The sequence below is a fragment of the Aegilops tauschii genome, chromosome 7 (genome assembly GCF_002575655.3).
Source record: "Aegilops tauschii subsp. strangulata cultivar AL8/78 chromosome 7, Aet v6.0, whole genome shotgun sequence".
Classification (NCBI taxonomy): domain Eukaryota; kingdom Viridiplantae; phylum Streptophyta; class Magnoliopsida; order Poales; family Poaceae; genus Aegilops; species Aegilops tauschii.
Genome location: NC_053041.3, coordinates 82,054,509 through 82,081,455, shown reverse-complemented (window position 1 = coordinate 82,081,455; position 26,947 = coordinate 82,054,509). Strand labels below are relative to the sequence as shown.

General features: G+C 47.3%; 3 protein-coding genes and 1 pseudogene across 4 annotated transcripts; 2 read left to right on the top strand and 2 right to left on the bottom strand.

Moving 5' to 3' along the window:
- The first annotated feature begins 1,362 nt into the window (after positions 1 to 1,362).
- LOC109739214 (probable fucosyltransferase 8) lies at positions 1,363 to 3,649 on the top strand. The gene is made up of 2 exons (XM_020298300.3): positions 1,363 to 1,769; positions 1,996 to 3,649. Exons 1-2 carry the CDS (start codon positions 1,538 to 1,540, stop codon positions 3,483 to 3,485), a joined length of 1,722 nt encoding a protein of 573 aa, XP_020153889.3. The 5' UTR covers positions 1,363 to 1,537; the 3' UTR covers positions 3,486 to 3,649.
- Positions 3,650 to 9,153: 5,504 nt separating this feature from the next.
- On the bottom strand, positions 9,154 to 10,894 carry LOC109739222 (peroxidase P7-like). Its single transcript, XM_020298311.4, has 3 exons — positions 10,622 to 10,894; positions 10,320 to 10,517; positions 9,154 to 10,161 (listed from the first exon to the last, which is right to left on the bottom strand). Exons 1-3 carry the CDS (start codon positions 10,862 to 10,864, stop codon positions 9,598 to 9,600), a joined length of 1,005 nt encoding a protein of 334 aa, XP_020153900.1. The 5' UTR covers positions 10,865 to 10,894; the 3' UTR covers positions 9,154 to 9,597.
- Positions 10,895 to 12,447: 1,553 nt separating this feature from the next.
- Positions 12,448 to 26,310, bottom strand: LOC109739065 (subtilisin-like protease SBT6.1). Of its 2 annotated transcripts, XM_020298147.4 has the most exons (10): positions 25,644 to 26,310; positions 24,967 to 25,095; positions 23,657 to 23,809; positions 23,185 to 23,301; positions 22,326 to 22,510; positions 21,344 to 21,607; positions 20,064 to 21,150; positions 18,400 to 18,912; positions 13,173 to 13,218; positions 12,448 to 13,095 (listed from the first exon to the last, which is right to left on the bottom strand). In XM_020298147.4, the coding sequence occupies exons 1-10, from the start codon at positions 26,169 to 26,171 to the stop codon at positions 13,004 to 13,006; spliced, it is 3,114 nt and encodes a 1,037-aa protein (XP_020153736.1). In that variant the 5' UTR covers positions 26,172 to 26,310; the 3' UTR covers positions 12,448 to 13,003. The 2 variants fall into 2 exon arrangements, with proteins under 2 accessions (XP_020153736.1, XP_045087884.1); XM_045231949.1 differs by lacking the exon at positions 24,967 to 25,095 and having other exon boundaries at positions 25,644 to 26,306.
- A 316-nt stretch (positions 26,311 to 26,626) lies between these two features.
- LOC120970048 (U4 spliceosomal RNA) lies at positions 26,627 to 26,777 on the top strand (annotated as a pseudogene).
- The last annotated feature ends 170 nt before the right edge of the window (positions 26,778 to 26,947 follow it).

The window sequence follows — 26,947 nt, the reverse complement described above, 5'->3', positions numbered from 1 at the left end:
TGCAACTGACACTGGGCACTAGGTTAAAAGGTTAATCCCCAAAATGATATATAATTAAATATAATTGCATATGAAAACATCCAATATTGATACTATAATAGTATAGAATGATAAAAAAATATAAATACGTTGCAGCGTATCTCTAGTCATCGTAAAAGGGGAGTTGGTATATCGTCATTCGGCACACATTCATTAATGGAAAAATAAAATAAATTTGAAAACGAGCACCAAACCAATTTAAAAATCAAGTCATTAATGCAATTAATTAGCAAGAGAATGTAGTGATTTTTTTCACGCCAAATCAATTGAAAAACCAAGCAATTAATGCAATTAACTAAGGCTGGTTGTAATGGGGAGTATCATATACTAGTATCATGCATATGATACTAGTGCATGATACTACCTCTGTAATGCATAGTATCATGTAGTACTTTATTTATTGTCATGCATGACACATAGGAACATAACATTTATTATGATATGGTATTATGATATGATACTCAACCCTCTCTTTCTTCATTTATTTCTAGGACACCTCATCAAAATTGTCTAGTTGACATGCATGATACTAGTTATGAGACTAACATTACGGCCAGCCTAATTTGTCAAACAATTAACTAGGCTTCCATCTATACACGTATAAAAAGACTCAAAAGGGCAGATCGGACTAATCTAGGCCATCAAACCTGATCAATCCAACAACTCCGGTTCCTCAATGGTGAGTGCTCAACATATTTAGTGTGAATTAATACCATATCAAATATTAGTGCCAGCGTAATCATATAATTAACACACAAATAATATCTACCTAATATATGCGTGTAAATAATATACTGCCTAATATTAACATGCATTGTACGTAGTCATTTACTAGTATTATTTGTGGTAGAGATTTAAAAGATCGTATTTTCCTTAATAGTAGAGATTCTTTTTAAAACAGTCCATAATCTATCGCTTCGCATGCATCCAATATAATTAGCCACCAACATGTCACAACACAATCAACGTCACCGCAGCCAAGAACAATCTGTCACATGACACCACTCTTCAAATAATGTTTCATCCCATAGCAATGCACGGGTATTTAGCTAATATATGTAATGTGAAAATATATTCAACGATGACTCAAATGGTATTAATTTGATATTGTAAATGTTATTAATACATTTTTCTATAACCTTGGGCCAAAGTTTGCAAAGTTGGACTTAAGAAAAGCTAGTATTGAGATGAGAGTAAATAAAATGGGCTAGTGTCCGAAGAGTGGCCATCATATCGTGGCCGGTACTCCCAAAAACACGTGCGCCCGTCGTATGCTGGTTCCAAGCCTCCAGCCACGATGCTCCCACGACATGCTGGCTCGGTTACCGCGGGTCAACCCCACCTGCACGCCAAAGCGAATCGCCGCGGATCACGCGACGCAACTCTACGGAGACGTTAATCGATCCATCCATGGCAAGCTTACGGATCTTGCTAAAACCGTGGGGCTTTCGTGGCTCGATCGGGTGACGTATACTCCCTATCTGGTTGTGCTAGGGAGATGATCAAGGACATGAGCGGCAGCAAGAAGGCGGGAGATCATCCGGTGGCGGATGCGGCGTGGCCGGCGAGGGGCGCCGGCGCGGCGAGGAGGAAGGACGGCATGGGCAGGGCGGGCGTGCTGCTCATCGTGTGCCTGTTCACGCTGCCGTTCATGGCTCTCCTCTTCGGCGGCCGGGCGGGCGCGCTGGCCGTGTGGCAGAACGCCGCCAAGCTGCCCGTCATGGGCGGAGGTACAAGCAAGCTCTCTCTCTCGTGATCGATTTTGCATAGATATACTCACGATTAGGTGCAAAGTCGTCCAGCTTTGCCGATCCCCACAACACAAGCTTGCTCATGCTTGATCGAATTTGGGGTTGGGCACATGAACAAAATCTAATCATCTCATGATCGTCTATCTATCGTCACATCAAACTGCTAAACATGTGTTACAAGTTCTCGTGTTTGGTAATTTCTCAGGATTACTGAACGTCTCTCGTCAGAGCGCGGCCGGTGCGGACGAGCTCTTTGGCGGCCTGCTCTCGCCGGGCTCCGACCGGCGCGCGTGCCTGAGCCGCTACCAGTCCCCGCATTACTACAAGCACTCCCCGTACGCGCCCTCGCCGCACCTCCTGCGGAAGCTGCGCGACTACGAGGCGCGGCACAGCAGGTGCGCCCCCGGCACGCGGCCGTACGCCAAGTCCGTCGATCACCTCCGGTCCGGCGGCAGCAGCAGCAAGGAGGACGCGGAGTGCAACTACGTCGTGTGGATCCCCTACAATGGCCTCGGCAACCGGATGCTGTCGCTGCTCAGCACGTTCCTCTACGCGCTCCTCACCGACCGCGTCCTCCTCGTCCACTCCACGGACGACTTCACCGGCCTCTTCTGCGAGCCGTTCCCCGGTGCGAACGCGACCTGGGTGCTCCCGCCGGACTTCCCCGTCGCCGACATGTCCTGGCTCGGGGTAGGCTCCAACCAGTCGTACGGGAACCTCCTCGACGGCAAGAAGATCGCCGACGACCCGGCCAAGGCGACGGCGCAATCGGTGCCGCCGTACGTGTACCTGCACCTGGCGCACGACCTCCGGCGCTCGGACCGGCTCTTCTACTGCAACGACGACCAGCTCGTGCTGGCCAAGGTGAACTGGCTGCTGGTGCAGAACGACTTCTACTTCGTGCCGGCGCTGTACGACATGGCCGAGTTTGAAGCTGAGCTCCGGAAGCTGTTCCCGGCCAAGGAGAGCGTGGCGCACCTTCTCGGCCGGTACCTGTTCCACCCGTCCAACTCCGTCTGGGGCATGATCACCAGGTACTACCACACGTACATGGCCCAGGCGGAGGAGAGGATCGGCGTGCAGATCAGGATGTTCTCCTGGGCAACCATCCCTGTGGACGACATGTACGGCCAAATCATGGCGTGCTCCCGACAGGAGCACATACTGCCGGACGTCGTCGATGGCGACGCCGCGGCGAGCAGTAGCCACGTCCACGGCGGCTCCAAATCCAAGGCCATCTTGATCGCGTCGCTGCAAGCAGACTACTACGACAGGATCAAGTCGACGTACTACGAGCACGCGGCCAAGGGCGGCGGCATGGTGGGGGTGTTCCAGCCGAGCCACGAGGAGCGGCAGATAATGGGGCAGCGGCCGCACAACCAGAAGGCGCTGGCCGAGATCTACCTGCTCAGCTTCTCCGACGTGCTGCTCACCACGGGGGCGTCCACGTTCGGCTACATGAGCAGCAGCCTCGCGGGGCTGCGGCCCACGATGCTGATGGTCCCGGAAGACGGCAAGGTGCCCGAGCCGCCGTGCGTGCGCGCCGTGTCCATGGAGCCGTGCTTCCACATGATGCCCGATGTGGAGTGCCGGGGGAAGGCGGTGAACAAGGAGGAGCTGTCTCGCCACGTCAAGGAGTGTGAGGATGTAGGCAAAGGGATTAAATGGATCAAAGGTATCAAGTTATTTGATTAATTAGAAAAACCAACTGGTCATCAACCCGGCCGGGATAGTCATTTCTCAAATTAGTAAGACAAAATTACTGCAATTTTGCTTCTAATTAAGAGTCGACTGAAACTTTTGTTGTAGCTAGTTTTTGTAGTGATTTCGATCGATTTAATCTATTTATAACTCTAAAATTGCACATTTAAGTTATAATTGCACATTTGTCCACAACAGTTGCAGACGACTCATTAAGTGACTTTTTTTTTGAACCTCAAGTGCAAGTGACTTTTGATATGTATAGTTGCCTGATTTTTTTTGGGTAAGTCACTTTTTTTTACATACTACTCCATGTTCTAATAGTAATATCCTTGTCCTTGTTTATTGGTCCCCTTCGTATTTGTGTCAATTTTTTACCTAGATTTAACTAGCAAAATATTAATGCATATCACCAAAATTTATATCATTTGGTTCAAATTTGAATGTAGTTTTTGATAATATTATTTCGGCTATGCATAACTTATATTTTATGAGTTAAAATCATGGTTAAAATATGACCCTAAATATATAAGGGGACTAATAAATCAAGACAGAAAGTACCGTGCACACTGACAATCTATGTATGACGCACAGATGCTCACAAGTTTATTCGATCGAGCCCGCCAACATTCGTTAATAGCTCGACCCATATAGAGAAAATCACATGATTCGTCCCTCAACTTGTTGGCACACTACACATGTGCTCCTGTACCTGAAAACCTCTAAATACGGTCACTATACACAAAAATATGTAACATTTGCGGTCCCTAATATGGTCCCTAATATGACCCCTCATATGCTCTAGCACCGCGGTGCTGCCGTGTGGCCTCGCATGTTTTGCGGGAAGACCCCTTGTACGGAAGGAAGCCGTCGTCGTTGTCGGTGGCCCGTGTCGCCGCTCATTGTCGTCGTCGCCAGAGGCACCACCTCGCCACACTTCCTATTTCTTCGTAGGTTATTGCGCTTGCCTCTGATGGACTCATTCCATGACGGGGACTTGGTTCTTCTGGACAACGTCGAATTGAGCGGATCGACGTGGTTTGGGCCGGGATTTCACCCGCCTTTGCCCAAACTAAACAGTGAAATTGTGAACCACATGGAATTGTCCCCGGCTTGGATGACCCACATGGATTGGGCCAAATCCATGGCAATCCACGTGGTTTAGCAACTAACCAAACAACGTGATGAGGGATATTTTTGCGCTCATCACACCGTTGGTTAAATCGGGTAATCCTGAGATTTCCTAGAAAATCTCTTCGATATTGTCAATAATGACTAATGAATGTGAGAGATCTCGATATCCTTTTTTTAATGTGTTTCCGCACCAAATGATCTAAACATGAAACGAAATCATCACATACAAGGAAACATGAAGTTTGGTGGAAGAGAGAGAAGGTAGTTGGAGGCGCACACAAGTCAACGACTGACGGACTTTGTCAAACGGCGTTTTGTGCCATTTTCGGTAGCTAAGCGTGCATCTCATGCAGGCGACATCAGTCTTGATTGTCGACAAGAGAGAACCAAGGCAGGGGAAAACCCCTGTTGGCCTCAAATAGAACTCGAGATCGATAGGGACTCGGCGGCGGGAGTTCACCAGGGAGGAAAATAAACCATAGCCGTTGATCGTAAGACACGCAGAACATCAAAGTCGGAGAGGACCTTGGTCTCACGCCATGTTGCCCACGGCGACACCACCAGCCCGCGCATGCTCCGACGTGCGGTGAACTTCACCATTGCATTCCCACGCTCGGTCATAGCACTATGATTTTTTTGATTCATGATTTTTTAACACAATATGAACATAGATGCTCACATACACACCCAATGAATGAAGTCTAGGACTTGAACCCTGGTGCGTTGGCTCCACCACAAATGACCTAACCTGCTGAGCGACAATCCTCGGTTCTCTAATTCATATATCTCTTGCTTTGTATACACACACATACGTAAATGCTTAACGTGTAGAAATGATAAAATATATTTGATATATAGAATTCTTTTCACATGCCATACAACATGAAAATGATGTGTGTGTTGGATATATTAGCACATTTTCGATTAATCTAATCCACGAGTAGATAATAAATATGGCAATCACAGTACGCAACTCATACCGATATCTAAGCTTGTGAGCATGCACAGTACATAGAACCGAAACTTCTATGAACACAGTATATACGGCTAGCACATGAATGAGCAAGTTGGGGATGAACAAAACATACCCTTGGGCTGGCCAGACCAATGCAGCGACGGCAACAGCAGACTCGACATTGTTTGTGGCCTTCTTCTTTGGCGGCTTTGTCGTCGTTCTTCCTGGAGTCAATGCATAGGAAGTAGTCGAAGCAAAGGAGGATGGAGACGGGGACGGATTGGGAGCAGTCGCGCCGAGATACTTCCGAAAACCTTATCGCCCTTCTCCCGGGCAGGATCTCTGAAAGTGCAAGTTATCGACCAGACGGGAGGTGAATGGTAGATTTTTACAAATTCATAAAAAAGTGAGGTTTTGATGAATATCAGAGTGATGAAATACACAGCGAGAAGAAAAGCTGCACTATGTATGCCGTTCAGAATGAAGACAAAGTCATCAAGGCAAAACTAAGCAAGCGTACAGGTAGCACAGGTGACAAACATGCGATCAAACATACATAAGAACTTAGACATGATGTGAAGGAGTGAAAAGCATCATGTAGAAAATCTTTCAAATTCTTCAGTGTGAGATATACTGGAGTACTCGTTATCAGTACCTTCATCTCTAAATATATAGTATTTGAAAGCCATCCACCAAATGGTCTTTCCCACCCTTAGGGTATTTGCATGATACAGTTACCCTCATCTCTAAATATATAGTATTTGAAAGCCATCCACCAAATGGTATACTGGAGTACTATTTGAAAGCCATCCATCAAATGGTCTTTCCCACCCTTAGGTTATTTTTCTTTTCGAAATGGAGGTAAAAAATTTGCCTCGTCAATTAAATAAGAGAGGAACAGAGTTTAGAGTTTTACAATAACACCCACATACACGGTATGACGATTACTCATGCAAGATAATAGCCCCTAGTCTTTTAGCACCCGCAGTAACCCAAAGCTTTGCCTCGTCCATGATGATGTTAAGAAGGATAGGCGGCGGCGTGCACTTGTGCCGGAACACCTGGGCATTGCGCTCATTCCAAATGGTCCAAGAGACAAGCATGGTGAGGGAGGCCGAGGCGCTTTGGTTGGGGACATGGTTGCTAGTTCGCTTGTCCCACCATTCGTGGACAGAGTTGGCAAGGTGCCAGTCAGAGGTGTCCATGTGAGTAAGGCCAAGCCTGGCGATGATTAACCTCCATAGCTTAAGCGTGCGGCGGCACTTGAAAAAGAGATGCGCACCAGTTTCTTGTTCCCTTTTGCAAAGAGGGCAGAGGCCACAATTTGCCCAACCCCGTCTCTCCAAACGATCGGCATTCCAGATCCTATCTTGGAGGGCCAACCAAGCGGAAAAAAATTGCCTTCGAGGAGCCCAAACTTTCCAAACCATGCGATCCATAGGGGAGAGAGTTAATCCAAGGAACTGGGCCTTGTACGCGGTGGCCACCGTGTAGATCTCATCGTTCGAGTGCTTCCAAACAATTTCATCGTCAAGCTGCTCATCAAGGTGGACGTCATTCACAAGCATCCATAGAGTGAAAAATTCCCGGATGTGATCAGCAGAGACGACGGTGTTGAAGTTGATTTTGAATATCCATGCATCGCTTTTGAGAGCCTCCCTCACCTTTCAATTCTTTCTCCTTGATCCTTTTTGGGACTCCCCTTGGCTTCTCGGGCACAAGCCCAAGGATATTGAACCCTTAGGGTGTTGGCTCCTCGTGAAAATCAAGATTCGGCTAGCCGGATTGGTGATGGTGGCGTCCTCCAAGTCATTCCTTAGCATCGTTTTGGAAGAAAGACTACTTCCCTGTCTTCGTTGGGCACATGGCATTGTGGTGGAGCGCCTCGGAGGAGGCCAGTGGTGGTAGCGCGTCGCTCAGCGGTTATTTGTTGCTTATTAGGCGTGAGTCTCCAGGAGCGCAAAGTACGCCGTTGCCGGTACTTCCCACACGTCGCCTCCCTTGGGATTGGTTGGATCCTGCCATCAATCCTCCGAATCTTCTAGGCACTTAGGCACTTAGAGCATCTACTTGGCAAATTTGACCCCTTATCTGCAGACGCGTCCGGGCATGCCCGTCGGACGGGCACTCATATTTCTGTCCCGGTATTCACATATCTCAAATCTGGACTCCCAAATCCATGTAAATACGTGCACGTCAATCATACAAGCCAATGTCGCACGTAAATAGAAAATGTTGGTACGAAGCATAGATAGTGTTTACATAAAATATATTTTAAGTGTCAAACTCAGCGTTGGCACTTTGGTTGCCATTGTGGGTTCACATGTGCTCCACAAGATCATTGAGTAGTTGCATGTGCACCTGCTAATCTTGAAGATTCTGATGCATCTGCAGAATGTTCATCAGCTATGCCGCATCTTCATCTTTTGGAATTCCAACTTGTTCTTCAAGTGCTTCGAAATCATGGGTTTGGGCTACACCATCACCCTCATCCTCAACAATCATATTGTGCAGAATACCACAACATGTCATCAGCTGCCACAAAGTTTCTAATTTCCACATCATTGCAGCGCTCCGCACAATTCCCCAATGAGTCTGAAGCACACCAAATGTCATCTCCACATCCTTCCTAGCCACTTCCTGTGGATCGGGCACGGCGGAGGAGTGCGGGACAGAGGACGCTGAGGAGGAAGAAGAGAGGAGATAGCAAATGGATCCGACTGGTCTTCGGGGTGGATTTGATGCAATTTGGGGTGGAGTCGGGCTGTCGGGTCCGACGTGGCGGACGTGCCTAGATACGTCCGGGTGTCCCATATCCGCCTCATATTTGAGATGGATTTGAGGGGTGCCGGTCAGTCCGGGCGTTTGAGGGCCGTTTAAGGGGGTTGTCTGGATCAAGAAATCGTGACCGGACAATGACCGGACGGCCCGCCCGGGCATATGAAAGGGATTTGAGACACCCCGCTGTAGATGCTCTTACGGGTGGGGGCGGTATGTTGACCCCAAAGACATGCTCGTGGTACAGGAGTGTCCAACATTGGTTGAGACGCGGCCATGCTACTCTACTTGGGAAAGTCATTTCCTTGTCATGTTGTCGTGGTGTGAGTGGTGGATAATCTCTGATTAGTGTTGTATGCCGAAGGGCGTTCTACTAGCCGCTTGGCTATCGTGATATGAGAAATGATACGCCCTTTCACGGTGTATTCAAAAAATAATAATTATTCCAAGCGAAAGTGTTACTTTTTTTTTTTGCACGAAGCAAAAGTGTTACTTCAATCTTGAGCACAAATGCACATGTATGAACAGTAAATTCAAAAAAATAGTTAAAACAGTTTAAAAATCTGTTTTTTTTTTGTGAATGAACATCAACAAGTTTTCCAACATCCTGCAATATCTCGCTCCGGAAAGACATCCCGAGGTGCGTGCAAGAAAAACAAAAAAGTGCACTCCAATCCTTTTTTAGTCCCAAATTTTGTTTCTTTGTACAGGCCTCCAAGGATGTCTTTTCAAAGTGAAATTTTGCAGGATGTTAGAACTTTCATTGATGTTCATACAAAAAAATAATATATTTTAAATTTCTTTACTATTTTTCGGAACTTACTGTTCATGCGGGTGCATTTGTGCTCAAGATTAGATACTCCATGTCCGATTCCGAGCTATTTTAATTTGAGCTAATTTTGATGTGTGACAATGAGGTTCAGATTTAGACAACGAAATTTTGTAGAATGAATAACTTACATTTTCATATAGCATACAAACATAAAAGTTGTTGGAATATTTCAGAATCAAGTTCAAATTCTATCAGAACCAAATTTGAAACTTAATCAAATAAACTGAACTCAATTCTGCCAAAACGTAACAACAAGTGGTTGATAACAGAAAATTCTCGGTGTACAGTGAACTTATTACAGAGGTGATATTTAAACGAAAATAAAAATTAGTTACACAAACGTTTTAAGACACATTCCTTGCTTTCCCGTATGTAGTTTGTTCTGCAACCTGAAATTCTGGGAGGGATCAGCTGCTGTTGACGACCCTGCAGTTGCGCCTGATCTCGCCGGCGCTTCCGGTGAGCGGGCTGATGTTCCCCATCTTGATCATCGCGACCACGAAGTCGGCGAAGAAGAGCGCGCTGTTCGAGCTGTACTGCCGCACCAAATCGTCCTGGGCGGCGCCATTGAAGAGCTCCTGGTCGGAGTGCAGCAGGCCCCGCCGCGCGACGAGGTTGGGGTAGTAGGCGTTGTCGAAGACGAACCGCGTCTGCGCGTCGAGCGGCGTCAGGTTGGTGTCGCCGGAGCCCGCCGGGGCCGGGCAGTTCCGCTGTAGCTCCGCGGTGAACGCGGGGTCGATGTTGGTGTCGTTGTAGATGTGGTCCCGGAAGAAGACGCACTGCGAGAAGCCGATGGTGTGCGCGCCGGAGAGCGCCGTGAGGTCGCGCGGGCTCAGGCTCTTGTTGGCGAACGACTGGATGAGCTCGGTGAGGTTTAGCGTCGGCCCGGGGAGGTCGCTGTTCGCGCCGTCCAGGCTCGCCGTCGTCGAGTCCCGCCGGCCCAGCGGCACCGCCCAGCTTGGCCCGCCGAGCTGTGCACGCATGCAGATTGCAGAGCGTGGTCAGTGGCTTATATTTAGAAACGGAGGGAGTACATTACTCTACTATACACATGCATGCATGCAGAAGGTGTGCGTCGTGCAACGTAGTAGTACGTACCAGGACTTTCCCTCAAAAAAAAAGTACGTACCAGGACTGTGCCCTCCCGTGCGGCCAAGGCGAGGATGTCGGCGCAGGACACGACGCCCGGACAGACGTACTCCACGTTCCTCTTGATATCGTCGATGACCTCGAAGCCGCGGACGGAGTTGACGTTGGGGAAGGCGGTCTTCTCGCCGGTGAAGTTACTCGCCGGCACGTCGTCCAGGAGAATGGATCCGTCACAGCCCTGAGAAAAATATATGCATGCCGCGGTCTCAGCTTAGACCTCGTACCGTCGTACGTGAGGAATTGAAAGCAGCTCTGGATGATTGACGAGTATATATATTTGACCTGAACAAAGCAGTCATGGAAGAAGAGGCGGAGGAGGGAGGCGCCCATGCGGCGCTCCGTGAGGACGGCCTTGATCATGCTCACGCGCACGATGAACCCCAGAGCGGGACAGCTCTTTTCATAGAACATGGGATCCAGCTGCCCGTTGCCATAGCCATTGCCCTGCCCGTAGCCGTAGCCGTAGGCGGCGGAGGACAAGAAGGAGAGAGCAACAAGGCACTGCCAGACAGTGGACGAAGCCATGGGGAGCTCACAAGTCACAACAAAGTTAAGCTCTTATGTCTCAAGAGAGCTAGTTAGCTAGGTAGGCTTCTTTGGAGCTGAGAGCTGAGCTGATGAAGTGTTGTGCATAGATGATGCCCTATTTATAATGCTCTTCCGCGTCCATGCACACATAGCTCTAATTTTTTGCCTCTGCCAGCTGATTCCCCCAGCCATGCATGTGGGAATATGCTGACAAGGTGGCACGATAAGTTTCATGTATGTACTACCTATGTTTTTAGGAGTAATTTCGTCCTAGCTAGATTCCTGAAATTAGTCAACCGTCGTTTGGTGCAACTACGGGCAGTTGCCGGCACACACGTACAAGTTAAACGATGGCATGCCAAACTTTCAACGGGGCTGGAGGACGTAGGGACTGCAAGTAAACACCGCGCGCTCTATGTTGCATAGGAACAGAGTGGCGGTGACACGCGTAGCCTCGGCAGAGGCAGAGGCAGGAATATATCGGTCGTGAGATGTGTTGGCCGTACGGTAGAAGCTTAATTAGCGGGCGCGACTGGCGGTCAACTAACCATGAGAATGTCGTTGAGGTGTTATTATCAGCACTAGTCAACAGCATGCACATGTAAGCGCACATTACGCAACAGTACGACGACGAATGTTCAGTCTACAGGGTGAGCAAGACAACCGGAGCCGGAGGCCACTACTTTACACGTACGTAGCCCCCTCTATCTAGCTTGTTCATACAAGCATGGTAATACATGATTCAATCAATAGTAAAGGGTGGGGGTCGGGCTATGATCGATCGACGATAGTACCATTGTTGAACCAGAAATCCTATTACTACATAAAAAGTTTTACTTAAATCGTGCGTGCCGTCAAAAGGATGAATAACTACCTAGAGTAAAACTCGTACGTAAGAATAGCGTTGCTCTAGTTGAATAAATATATGGGCAGGCTGTTGACTAGCGTAGGAGCAGGGTGGAGGATTTGAAGCATTTCAGGGCAGACGGGCAGCGAATTTTCCCATGAAGCATTTCAGGAGTTGTTGTTTGGCTTACAGGAGGTCTCTGTTTGCGCCGCTGTGCGGTAACAGCGGCGCGACGAGTGGCACATTAAGTTACTCATTGCTTAGCAAGACAGGCTCGTCGACACCATTGGATTGCAGCCAGAAAACCGTTCTCTTTCCCACCTCCCCTGTTCGGCACCATTGTATCACAGCCAAAAAAAAGCTTCTCTCTCCCTCCTCACCTCGCCGTGTCGTGGCCCCTTGTATCTCCCACCTTCCACCTCCCACCACGCCGTGTCGTAGCCCCGACACGGCCCTTAGACCTCGCAGCACTGTCGAGTGGCCTTGTCACCCTGTTCGCAAAAAAAAAAAAAAAAAAAAAAAACTCCAGCATGCGGCCTCGCAGCACAACCAGCAGTCTGTGTTGCCGCTTGCAGCACAGCTGCTCTCTGTTCACCGCGCCCCACCGTCAACACACGCAGCACCGCCGCCTCAGGCGATTCGTAGCAGTGCATGTCGCATGGGCAAGGATCACAGCTCCGCTCACAAACGGTTGCAGCTTCGCACACCACCACTCTCACGCCGATTGGCAGCATTTCCCCAGAAAAAACCCTCATAAACTGCTGAGGACTTCCTCTGTTTTCAGATGAGCTCGTCCAGTACTTACAAGCTGAAGCATAGCCACCCTGAAAACTCGAAAGGCTTGCTCACCTACAAGTCCTGACCTACAAGAAGCAACTCATCCTTTTGCAAAAGGAAAAAACAAAGAAGAATAAGAAGAGATGAAAAAGAAGAAAGAAAGAAAGACGTCAATTCTAGCCTCTTCCTACTGAATTAGCTCTCGCCTCTTATGTCCGAAAGCAGTCCATTATTATTATAGACACAGAGTTTTGTACAACTGGATGGCGATGGCGATGTCGCATGACATGAAATGCTGGAACATAGCCACGCAGTTGCAGAGGTGTTTGACTGGGCTCTCTTCGCACAGACTAAACATGAGCCACCACGACTTGGACCTCGATTGACATCCATTGCGAGCTTCTTTATGTCCAGTCAGTGGACCGATGTAGCTTCGGTTATATCATATACCATGGCAGATGGCCAGATACGCTGGAGCCAAAACCTTCTTTGGCACCACACAACTTTCCATATTATACCGAACTTGACAGACGGCCGGTTGCGGACCCTTTCCTTGGTCGACGTCGCCTTTGCTGCGCTCTGCAACTGAGGTACACCAGAATGCCTGTGTGTTCGAGAAGGAATCAAATGAGAAATCACACGCCTTCCTCATACATATGAAACTATGTGTCCGTTACTTACAAGTAGTGACAGCAAAGCAAGCAGGTACCATCCATTGGCTTGCGACCTGCATAATAGTAAAATCATCACCTTAAAAGTCAGCACACTCCAGGCAATGACCATATAACATTGACCAGGATAATTAACTGCTCAAAGCAATGGCCATATAACATTAGCCTAGGATAAGATTGACTGCCTTTTCAGCCCAAACTAGCTTGTCTAAGAAATACTCACAACAGTTTACTGGTTAGATCAGCCTTAAGTAATACTCCCTTTGTACTAAAGTTGAGACACTTATTTTGGGACGGAGGGAGTATCTTCTAACAATAACTAGATAGCAATCTTCCCCTCTGTTCTGTTCCAGCGAAGAGACTCTAGAACTAACTTTCTATCCTCTACATGCGCAAGAATATTATTGTAGTTTTCTCTTGGGTTCAACCCGCCCCCATATCTCATCAACCACTTTCCTAGGGATAGGTCCTGGTTTTATATCTACATTCCATCTTCCATCAGTATTCAGACATTCATTCCTGTTAACTCTGACATATTAGATTCCTTGCATCCTGTACCGCTGTGGGTCTCATCTCATTTAATTCCTGCCAAGGAGCCAGGCAGCTTCCAACGACCAGCTACCACATCAACCTTTACCGATTTGCACGCTCTATGACATACTAGGTTCCTTAGGGGAAAATGTTCTTACATTTCAGAAAAGTGTTCATTCCTTGTTAAAAAATATTCATACATTTTGGAAAAAATATGCATCCCATATATAAAAAATGTTCATGTCAAAATATTTTGTTTTTCCAAAAGGTTTTTGAATATATGGTATGAAAAATAAAATATTCACATATTCAAAAAACAATCTTCCTGTTCTATAACATGTACGTGCAAATCTGAATTGAAACGCTCCTCCTAAGGGAGCTGCTCTATAAATTGGTGACACATTTTCCCGTATTCACCGACAGAAAATGCAGGTCAGAGAGCCTTGTTCGAACAAGCTGTGTCTTCAATGCAGACCATAGGGAGAAGCGATCACCGCAACCACACACCGTTACAAATCAAGTTTACTCAAGTGCCAGCCGTTGTATGGAACAGGTCCATCTGTGTATAAATCTGTTTTGCGCTTTCATGCCACCACGTATTCGTCCAGACACTTCTCTAGCCACAAATCATGATTTCAGGACTAGGTGCCGCCGAGTTCCATTCGCCCGCGTCCTTATATGGCCTTTCTATTCACAAAAGCTCTGTGTTCTCTAGTCTTAATTCCTAATGTGCTTTTCAGGATAGACATTAACCTGGCACAAAAAATAGTTGTGCAGCAGCTCTGCCTTCTAAGATTCAGGGCCTGTTTGGTTCATAGACCAAGTTTGCCAACATTTGCCACACTTTTTTTGCCATACATGCCTAAGGTTAGGCAATCAAAATTGGCGCCACAAAATCAGACACAATAACTTCAGGCCTGACCCCTGCGCCGCTACTCCCTGACATCTCAGGGGAACCCTAGCCCCTGGCCTTCCTCCACCATCTCCTCCCGCTGGCGTTGCCGCAAGCCCTTGCCGTGGTGTTGGTGGGCCCTGTTACCGGGGGGGGGGGGGGGGGGGGGGGGGGGGGATTTCCTGTGGTCTTCGTGCGGCGGCCATAGGATGGTGGTGGTGGCACTCAATGGGGCATGTGCTGGCGCATCCACCCGAGGGGCTGAGTTGCGGTGGCGAGGCCCTTCGCCTCCCGTCTCGGCACTTGCTCATCATGGAGGAGGCTCGGGCTCATCCCGATCTTCCCAGCTGCTCGTCCCGGAGGCGCAATTTCCAGCAGTTGTGGGTTCGGGCACAGCGACAGTGGAGCAGTGTGGTTTTGATCTGGCTGCTCGCATGGCTTGGTGTGGCGGGGTGGCAGCCCAGCCTCCTAGCTCCGGTGATGGCGTGTCAGAACGTTTGCCTCCTGCGGCACTGGCAGGGATGGTCATCGGGTCCATGCGGACTCGTCCAGATCTGGCCCTCAGATGAATGGAGGCAAGGGAGGTGGTGGCTCAAGTGTAGCTTTGGGGCCGTCGCTACACTGGTGATGCACGGCTCAACGGGCGCACCAGCGCCCATGGGCGTCGTTGTTCTCCTTGGAGACGCCATCGAGGAGTGTTGTGCCCCCCCCCCCAAGTTATGTCTTTAGGCAAAATGCTAGATCCTACTGCAGGGTCGGGCGGCGACGGTGGTTCACCGTCATTTTCCCTCTTTGGAGGGTCGTTTTGAAGACCATGCCTTCCGTTTGTGCTTTTCTGTAGTTGGGCGTGCACAACATCGTGGTCAACGGTGCAGGGGGTTCCGGTGACGTTGCAACTCATGTGGCGAAGATGATCGTGACAAGAGGAGCAAGGTAGAAGCATGTCCTTCGTCATCGACCGTTCCATATCCCTGAGCGTGAAATCGGAGTTGTAGCAGCATAGAGCAACACGGTGGTGACGAGGCTAAGCGGTGGCGGTCGGGCTTTGTTGGGGCAAGGTGTGCTTCTTTCTCTTGCAAGACTCGTCATAGAAATCAAAGTAGCCTAGTCCTCAACATCTTTGGCAGATTGTTTGACATCGGCCAACAACGATTTCACGTGTTGCGTGTAGCGAGTGATCTTGGTTGGTTTTCCGCGGTGAAGGAGTCGTGGAGTTGTAGCAACACAGTGGCGATGATGCTAAGCGGTGTAGGTCGGGCTTTGTTGGTGCAATGTGTGCTTCTTTCTCCTGCAAGACTCGTCACAGAAATCGGAGTAGCCTAGTCCTCGACATCTTTGGTAGAATTTTTGGCATAGCCAGACAAAGATTTCACGTGTTGCGTGCAGCGAGTGCTCTTGGTTGGTTTCCCGCGGTGAAGGAGCCGCATGCTCGAGAAGTGATGATGATAACAGTTTGCTCGCAATCGCGGGTGTGATGTGCCTGTTTTCGCATGGTTTCTATTAATTAACTGGGCGGGCAATTCTCTTCTTAATGACTCCCTTCGTTCCTTTTTTTGTCTGCATATTTCCCTCCCTCCCCCGCCCTCCCTCCCTCCCTCCCCTCCCTCCCTCTCCCTCTCTCCCTCTCTCTCTCCCTCCCTCTCCCTCCCTCCCTCCCTCCCTCCCTCTCTCTCTCGCTCTCTCTCTCTCTCTCGCTCTCTCTCTCTCTCTCTCTCTCTCTCTCTCTCCGCTCTACGACTCTTCTATCTCTTCGTCTCCTCTCCCACCTCCAGCAATCCCATCTGCTCTTCCCCTTCACCCTCTAGTACGTCTCGCCGCCTTCCCTTTGTCCTCCACATATCACTCCCCCTTCTCCTCCACTCCCTGCTCCTCATGGACGAAATGCATGCATGGTTGTGGGTGGAGAGCTTGGTCGGAGAGGACAACGGCATGCTCACGGACGGCAGCGGCCACTCAGAGGACCACGCGCCAGCTGCGTGCTCGCTGAAAGTGGCGTTCATCGGGAGCACCGCATGCTCGTTGAAGGCGGCGTCCACGCGATGGCCCGGCGGCGTCCACCCAGACCACAACGAGCTCCCAAAAGGCGGTGTGCACGTGCTCAACCACATCATGCTCCGGAAAGACGGTGTGCACATGCTCACAGAGGGCGACATCCACTCCGACGCCAGTGTGCTTGTGGAGGGCGGTATCCACCTTGACGACGGCGTGCTCGCGGATGGCGTCGTCCACCTAGTGTTGGTCAACACGTCGAAGCGCAATCAACAAAGAAGATAAAAATTGGAAACATCGAACATGGAAAGAATCAATTCATAGCGACGTCGCTCTCCCACTCTCCTCGAATATGTACATAGAATTGAGGTTTAGGCTAGCCATTGCATGCATGCTCATGGTGTGGGAGAGAAGAACAAAGAGAGTGAGGGGATTGTTCTGTTCATGGTGTATGAAATTATAGACATTAATTCTGAGTTTCAAAGACCATAGGGGTAAGCAAATTTTCGATGTGCTAAACTATGGTGGGCAGCTCAGTTTCGGAGGTGTAGCTCCCGCTTGTGCAGGCTCCGGGGAAGGGTCCGACCACTTGGGTCTATTCTACGCAGCCTTTCCCCACATTTCTGCAAGAGGCTATTTCTAGGACTTGAACCCCCTCATGGTCACAAGGCAGCAGTTCAGTTTCGGAGGGAACTGGAAAATTTGAGCACAAAGTGTTTTGATCAAACCAAAAAATTTGGCTCCAATTCCACCAGTTTTCAGCGTCTCTTCGTATGCTTCCTTCCTCCTCATATGCAAACATCATGAAGAAGTGTAGCGTCATGGAACGGGCACCATGGAAGTGCATGGGACGGGGAGAGACAGATTCTGCGCATGCAGAGAGTTGCAGACGCATGCAGAGAGATGGAGAGAGAAGAGTACTACGTGCGCGCGAGATTTGAGGCGTGGGGCAAGGAGAGCCAATCGTTTGCATGTACTCCCTCCGTTCCGAATTACTTGTCTTGGATTTGTCTAGATACGGATGTATCTAGACTCATTTTAGTGCTAGATACATCCGTATCTAGACAAATCTAAGACAAGTAATTCGGAACGGAGGGAGTACATCATAACTACATAGCAGTCATTTGTAACAAACCAGGGGCAAAATTCCAATTTTGACAAAGAAATCCTCTCCTTGGTATCTGGGCTCTACCTTACACGCATAGAAAAAAAGGACAGGAGGGAGTAACAGATTGAGCCCTAAGGGCTCCAGTTTTAAAAATAAAAAATTGGTGTCACATGTTGCCACACATTGCATGAAAAGAATCTTGCCACAAGTGAGGCTGCAAACCAAACAAGGGGCTAACTCAGTCAAACTTGCCTAATTTGTGGTGTGGCAAGGTGTGGCAACTAACTTTATGGCAATAAGTATAACAAAAAAATCATTGAAACTGAAGATGGACTACAAAAACTATAGTGGATCATAGTATATCATTTTGAACCACAAGCTCAGCTGCTGCTTCTCTCAAGAAGCCAGAACTACCCCAATTCAAATAACCCAACAGTGCTGAATTATAGACTAAACATGAAAGAGTTATATTTTTTAAGCGAAAAATGAAAGAACTATATCGGCAATAAACTTAGGCTATTGCAGAGAATATTTGGCAACTGTTTTCGGCATGAAAAAACGGCAAACTGTTATATATTAATAGCATGCTAACCTTGATGGTAGTCAGTGTTTAGTGTTTACATAAATTGTACAGCTCAAAGGGATCACTGAACCAACAATATGAAGACAGGAAAGGAAGGCAATTGTTAATTGACAGAGAAAGGCAAGATATGATACCTCTTCATGGCTGATAAAGCCAAAATAATCTCTTTTATCATCAAATTTATTAGCACTCGGTGCTAAAATGGATTTTTGCAAGCCAGCTTCATCTTGTCTCTTGTAAGACGATTTTATTAATCGATTGGGACTACTAGAAACTTCATTCTTTTGGTATTCTGGCAGCTTTCTTGTTGTGCCTGTTGGTTGGATACCATAACCTTTCGTACCCCAAACTTCAAATCGGGAATCCTGGTGACATATCAATTCCTTGCCAATGACAGATGAAAACATTGAAAAATTTACATCAGGTCTACGCAAGGGTTTCTGGGTGTTCTCAAAAACTGGAAATTTTAACCGAGTTGCTTCTGAGAAAAGGACAGGATCTCTGAGTCCATTGCCAGCAAACTCCACAATTTTTCTCAAAAGCCAATAACAGTTTGTTACCATGTGACTACTGTCAAGACAATTTGAATCCCCATATACTGCAATTCGCCCTTCGCCTGCTTCAAGCATACCAAGAATCGAGGAGAGCTGACATGAAGAAATCAATAAGCCTTGGATACCAAATCCATATGACGATATTGTATTACCTCTGTGCCAAAATATAAGACGTTTTTGTAGGCTAAACTAGCATACAAAAACGTCTTATATTTTGATACTGAGGGAGTATGATTTGAAATTTGAAAATATATATTATTCAATGCAAGTAATAAACGATCGATCAAACTATTCTCATGGATAAAACTGTAAGTCCGAAACAGAATATAACTTTGCATCTACATGGAGAACGAACAGGCCAGCAGCACACTCACTAGCATTCTATTAATGGGATAGCTGCTTAAGCGACTACTGAACCATACCAAAGGGTCAAAGCGTCGCAATAAATATGTTACCTATCTGCTCTAACTGTATTGTTTTAAGAGTTAGCTGTTATCATCTTCCTTGACGCCAACAACGGGGAGGCATAGAGCTGGGGACTAAGTAAGCGTATGGCAGACGGTCGCAAGAACCACCCTGAGATATAGCCTATTGTGTGTGTGTGTGTGTTGCTTATGGTTTTAATTGGACTTTTACTTTCTTTTGATGAAAAATCTCTGACATTGTTTTGCTTTCCTACTTAAGGAAAAGATGTGAAAGCTTTCATGTTCTCTACAAAAATCATCTTCAACAAAAACCACTTATATAGCTGGACGTGTAAAGAGATCAGCTGGAAGATAAATTTCAATAGGGAAAAACTCCCGGTTGATTCTAAAGCCACCTAACCCCCTGAATTTAAAGCTGTATATCCTACGACCAGAACTTCCAAAACCAAAGCGACAAACCCTAATCCAGTGTTGGAACTTGGAAGCAGTTTTGACCCACTGGATGACAACTGGAAAATGATGTGGAAAATTTAAACAAAGACACCACCTCCTCTGCTGTCTTCTCAAGTAAGCGTCACTTGGCAATGGCGAACCAGAGTCAACTCCTGGCATGCCTGACATGACAAGACTGCTATCTCTATCACAAAATCACTCTTAGTCTCTTACATTTGTTTATCGCATTTTATTACCTAGAGCTTATGTCTGGCCAACAAACTGCTTTATGGAAGTTCAAAGGGCGACACTCCATCCGGAAATACTTGTCGGAGAAATGGTATGGTATAAAGAAGGGGTCCAACTAAACAGGCAATGGATGCTAACCTTGCTCTTCTCCTGGGACTGGGAGTTCTGTGTATCTGGAGTTGAGCTATTCTGTGCAGTTTTGGGGTCTTCCTGGAGTTCGAAGCCATGCAAAAAACCTCCTGCTGGGAATTGCACTATATCAGTCCCAGAAGCATAGTGGGACTGCTCACCATTGATTGAGAAATCACCACTCAATATTTTGTCCCCAAAAGCAATGCCAAATGGGGCCAGAAGTTCATTAAGCGCAGGAATATTTGCACCACCAGTAAGCGGACTCCACCAACTGCGGGTATTTTCATCAAAGAATGTCATCTTCACCATGGTATCAACATGATACCATTCAGCAAAAACAGCAAGGCCGAGCCCCTTGTGTACAACATCATCCCTGAGTTTCTGAATCTCTTCACTGAAGTACTCGTCCTCAAGATCAACCATGAGCAGTGTACCATAATTGCTAGCGTCAAAGCAGGTAAGTGGTGACCCAAGGGTCTCAATATAGTATCCTGCATCTCTCAGCATGTTGAACAGTATGTGAAAATTCGTGTGCAAGTGGTCACCATGCCAATCAAGGATATCATTATTCACATTAAGTGAATCCCTCGGAACATATCCAGATGGGTACTTGATGTTATGAAATTGGTCCCACAGTATTCTCCTTGACCTAACAGGTGTTTGAACCACCCTGACCTTCAGGTAAAGAACACACGTACTACTCCGTGGGCTGCTTTCCCCCTCAGCAGCTGGGCTGTAAATCGACAGGGTAACATTGCCACTAATTATGCCTGAAAACTGAGAACCTTCGTCTTTAACTTGCATGTGCAGGGCAAGGTACCCTGTCCAAGGCCAGATGGTGTCCGAGTAGGTGAAGTGAACAGTGAGAAGATTGCCCACATCTTCAGATGGCTGCCATACAGGTGGATCCTTAACATAACCAATCACCCCCATCCCGTTAAGAATTGTAGCATTGAATACTACTGGCATGGCTCCAGCATACAAAGGTTGCCGACAAAAAGGCCAGAAGTAGGGACAGTCGGTGAAGTCAAGCATGTTAGGAAATACACTTGCTCGTGGTTGGTAATTTTTCAATATTTCATATGATTGCCATCTGGAAATGGATAGTAGAATAAATGAGCGTGACTTGAGCAAACAATGAAACAAAAGAGCAGGCAAGGATGACAGGATACATTCCCTGGTTTCTGAACCGTTGCACCTTACAACTGGAATGCATCTGATATGTCCAACACACCATACATGATACACCTATGAAGAGATATGTAGAACAAAAGCAAGAAACTTACAGATCAGGCTTGCCTGCACCCTGCTCATATATATTTGGCCCCACAAGCTTAGAAGCACCCTCAACAAGGGCCTGTTTCATACTAGCAGGATTAAGGATGGATTTTCGCTTGTCTTCTGGTATAACACTAACAAGCAAGCATACTGCTCCAGCAACCACCGGGCTTGCAACACTTGTACCTGAAAGAGTCTTGCAGCCTGTGCTGGTCTTCGAACCCATTATATCACGACTGTATGCGACAACATCAGGTTTTACACGGCCATATCTGCAGAATTGAAGACACAAATTCTGAGGATGCTATTTCTAAAATGTGAGAAATGAAACGAGTGTAAGAGTAAAGTTGCTTAGCGCTGTCAAAAAATCCATCACCACAAAACAATGAACATGCATCACCTTTCCAACATCGAATTATTTGCTTCAGTTTTTTTTCAGTATCAATTACAAGCTAGCTATGACTAATAATGTATAGCAGTTAGAGGTACAGAAAACACAGATATGTCGCACTAACATCCCAAGCAAGAAATTCACACAGAAAGTACAAAAATTGAAAATTTTCACACTAAAACCAAAAGAGGTGTAATTATAACAGCATAAATACAGTCATCAGATTAGAACTTGACATGAATTAATTTCCCTTGACCCCAAAGACGATATTATGTTTTAAGAGAAACTCCCATCTTTCGTGTGCACTTTGGCCAAGTTTAGTAAGCAAAAATCTAGCAAAGACCTTTAATTCCATAACAGAGAGGAAAATATGAGATACCCATAACCTACACCTTCAATATAATTTCAGGATAGTACAGATATAGCAAGATCACAACTATGCTACAGCTTCTATAGGCTTCGCACGCTGTTCTAATGCATTCCTAACCAATATTGGCTTTTTCAGGAGACCGACAAAGCCCAGCAAAATTGCCTTCGGAGATATTAGAAAATTAGTGACATATCAAGAAGACAGTACACTATCAAGTTAAAAAATGTACCCATGGGGAAGTTCCCAGGTAGTCATGCCTCTAGAGGAAAATGAAGCTATGTGGTTATTGTAATCAATACCACCAACGCCGATGACATCGCTTTGGTCTGCTGGGTTATTTAATGTGCCATAGAGAGGACCATCATTTCCAATAGCTGATACCATAATAATGTTGTTTGCTGTGAGCTCCCAGACCTACAGAACAAATTTAGAAAGATTTCAAGACCCCGATAAAAAATTATTTAAGATCCCCAAAGTTTACTCATTAGCAGCAGAAAACATTTGTTAGCACTGGTAACTTGGACTGGTTCTTTTTTTATTTCAGTAAGCAGAGAAGTACACAAAACTACACAATTAAGGGGAAATGCATTGAAACCAAAAATAAGAGAAGACAGCAACAGTTGGTGTTGCTCAAGTCAATGACCGCGAACATTCATAGAGGAGATTTGCCAACGAATATAAACCCATAGTTGGTTAAAACTCGATAGCTACGGAAGTACATGTGTTCCTAGTGAATTCCAATGCTACGAAATTACTACAAAATCCTTCGTTCAGAGCAAGTCCTTAATTTGGTCGATAAGTGGGCCTTCTTCCCATTATTGGCAGGTCAATAAGCTCACCTATTTATCTACAACCTAAAAAAATATGATAATTAATTTACAAAGAAAGACAGGACTTCTGTAGTTATCAAGGATACTGCCAGTTACTAGTAGCCCACTAGGGAGCTATGAGTTACTATCATTACTTAGTAGCTGCAAGAGGTGTCACATTTCAACGACATGCAGTAAAAAAACAAAAGTCATGTAATACTAATAAGTGAGAAGGCAAACGAAAGAAATTGGAGTTTAGTGATCATAACCAAGTTCTACCTTTTCCACAAAGGGGAGATCCAGGTAATCAGGTCCGCCAATACTCAAATTCAATACATCCATACCAGTTGCCATCGCATAATTAAATGCATCCAAGAACCATGATGTGTAGGATATCTGCACTGCAAGCAAAAGGTAATTCTCAAAATCTTACCAGCACAAATTTTGGCATAATTAGTTGTATTTGCTTCAAATAAATAGTAAAAATTGCTCGCAGAATTTTCACAGATACTAGTAACATAAGCATCTCAAGGTATGGCCATTCTAAATTGTATTTACATTTATAAAATGAAGACATGTTGAGAGCATTAAAACACTGTAAAACTCATGGTTTGTCTTTCCAAAAAGTTACAGTTCGGTTTCCTTAGTTTTGAGGGCATTTGCAACTGCAAATACAAAGAAGATGGAAAGTAATTATGATGGTGCAAAAAGATGGTGGATGCGCTTCATATATAGCAACCAAGTCCAGTACCTGAGCATCTGTGAACACTCGAAATGCATATATCTCAGTGTTTGGTGCAAATCCAGGACATTCTGGATCTTGACCAGCAATCACTCCAGCTACAAATGTTCCATGTCCAAGGTTGTCATTTAATGTGTCTTCATTTGTCCAATTTGTGCGCTCCTGCACAGTTATGCTATCTTAGAAAGACTTCACTTTTTGGGGGGAGTTTTATCTCATATGCAAGAAAATGGTGTAACTTTAATTTGTTCTGCACAGTTAATCAGGATAGCAAGCTCTAATTTCATTTTCCATGAGAGATAATACAAGCATACATAGCAGTTTCCCCAAGGCATTGCCATCATAGTTTTGTGACAGGCAGACATGAATTAATGTTGCAACATCTCAGAAGTACTTTAGTCAGGACAACAGTGTTAGGTAATAACAATAATAAGCTACGAAGCACCATACGGCCGGGTCCGGCGTACCCACGTCCAAGACGCGACAGATACGCCGGATACGGATGCGATACGCGTATTCCCAGAATGTCGCTTCTTTCGATTAAAAAAGGAAAGAAAAAAACTATGCGGACGTGGGACGTGGGATGATGGGAGCGCAGCCCGAGCCCAATAGAAGCCCGGTGCAAACCCTAAAAGCAGCTCTCTCCCTCTCTATTCCCACAACCACAGGAGGACCAAGGCAGATGATTGGATCTTTGCGACCGCACACGCACGCTGCCGCCTGGAATCGCATCGCCACCATGTGGATTCACCTCGCTAACGCCTGGAGTCGCCCATGTCGCCACCTCAAATCTTCTTTGCCGCCGCCACCCGTCACCGGTAAGGTCCTCCCTAGTCCCCGTGTGCTTGCTGGGCAGCTGCTGGGTGCTGGCCGTTGGGTGCTCCGGCGCTGGGCTGCTGGGCTGATGATGTTGCTTGCATGCTGCTGACCTGCTGATGTTGCTGCTAGGGAGTGAAAAGAGGCACAGAGGCAACACATGGGACAGTATTTTGATTTCATCTCATGCATTCAATTATTTTGTGTCTTTATTACATGACATTTTCTGAACGATCGATATAGCCGCTGTATCGCCGTATGGCAGTTTCTAGAGATTGCCGTATCCCGTGTCACCATATCCGTACCGCCGTATCCATGTCGCCGTGTCGGTGCTTCATAGCTAATAAGTGCATGTTAAGATATTGTGCGTGTTTTCAAGAGCAGAGACCAACTTCCACAAGAAAAATTGTTTGCCTAACTTCCTCCAGATTCATGTTTTTCTACCTCTTGTGCACATATACTGGACCAAAATCACCGGTGACAAAATTTACTCAATATCATACCTTAATATTGCGAAAATGTGGGTGATCTGCCCGAATACCAGTGTCAAAAATGGCCATTTTGACTTTCCTACCAGTGAAGCCTCTTTCCCATAGTTGTGCAGCTCCAAATAGAGATGTCACATGTGGTCTCTGTCAAAGGACACGTGTTACGGTACTAAAAAACATGACAACAAGCAGGCTGCATGAAAATTCACAAAATCCGAGGTGTCTAGATGATACAACCCACTGCTTAGAACGTCGCTTTGGCGTTGCAACTTAGTGCCATAGCATCATGCTAGTTGGGAGCCGATCTAGCTTTAAGCATTATGCAGAGCATAAACTGCATAGCTCATTCATTTTCAGTTCCAGTTTATATATAAAAGGCTAATGTTCTGGAGTCCTTTTACAAAAGAAGAAAACAATAAGGTTAACATTCTGGACCAATCTTAGCAACTATAGAAGTACAAATCAAAAATTTAGTTCTATACCAATGGTTTCCACAAGAAGTTGACATTAAGAACATAAATGATGTTGAGAATGGCCTTCAATTCCACTGAATGTGACTGGTCTAATCCTTTTCCGTGCTGGCGATCTTTATGTACCCCGGTCCCGTTGCAAGCTACTACTAATAATTATCAAACAAATGATCATGCGTAGATGTTTCCACCATGAGCAGCACTGTGCCAAGAGAAATGTACCCGCATTTGAAGCTTCCGCCTCGGACCACCAGAAGAGGAACTAGCATTATTGCTGGGAACCGCGTCGTCGTCGTCGCCGCGCCCCTCCTCCTCGAACGACATGGCGGTGAAGCGCTTGCCCCGCGCCCGATCCGCCGACAGGGCGGCCCGCGAGTGGCTGGCGTCGGGGTGCACGTCCCGGACGCGGGCGAGCGCGCGGACGGCCTCGAAGAAGGCGTCCCGGTGCGCGTCGCGGATCTCGAGCACGGCGAAGTCGGTCGGGTGCGCGGCCGCGGGGTTCCGCCGCTCCACCCACCGCCACGGCCCGGCCTCGCGGGGGAGGCCGCCCTCCAGGTACTCCCGGTGGTCGTCGGCGGAGCGGTACTCGAGGAACCGCACGACGTACCTGCTGGCTAGGGTTTCCTCCCCGCCCCGGGCCGGGGGGTCGGAGGAGGGGAGGAGGCGGCGGAGCGCGAGGAGGAGGAGCAGCGGGAGGAAGGCCGCGTACGCGGCCCTCCTCTTCTCGGCCGCCATCGGGGCCGGCGGCATCGGCGCGATTCGCCGGAGATCGGCGGCCCCCGCGCGGTGGCTCGCCGGAAATGAGCGGTGGGTGGGTCGACAGGACAAGCAGAGAGCACGAGGCCTGCGGGTGTTACGATGACGGGGCCGCACCGCACGGATGCCCACCACACTGACCGGTGGGAGCACAAGCAGCATTTTTTTTTAGAGAAGGCGGCTTTTTTCTTGGAGTGGAGCGTCGCTCGGTGAGTCATTCGGCTGCCTGATCCAGTGATCCTTATCCAGGCCCACTGGAATCGGGGCCCAAGGCCACGAGAGGTGGGGAGGCGGCCCACGCTCGCTCCCGCTCCTGGCTTGCTGGTCCGTGAGCGAGGTGCGTCGGTTGGCTTGCTGGTCGTGGTGGGATTAGTCCCACCTCGCTCGCGGAGGGGGTGGGAGGGGGCGAGATGGGTATAAGAGGGAGGCGTGGGCGGACGGGAGAAGGCATCTTTGCGCTTGGGGCAATGACGCAGCTAGTGAGGTTATACCGAGGCGCGTCAATTGCTGGTTGAAAACTATTTCCAAACCCCCTCTTTGGCCCTTATGGGCCACTGAGAATTTCTGGAAGGGCTCCCTCTCTTCGGAGAGGGGAAAGCCCTACAAAACTAATTCAAAGTTTGCCATGCTTTTGGTCGTTCTATTTTCCTTCAGTGAGACCTGCCAAGCAACTTCGCTCCTATAACTGTGAGCTCTTTCTTTGTACTACCTTCAAAACATTTGCAGCAAACTATTTTACGAAAATAACGAAACAAAAAAATTTTGCATCC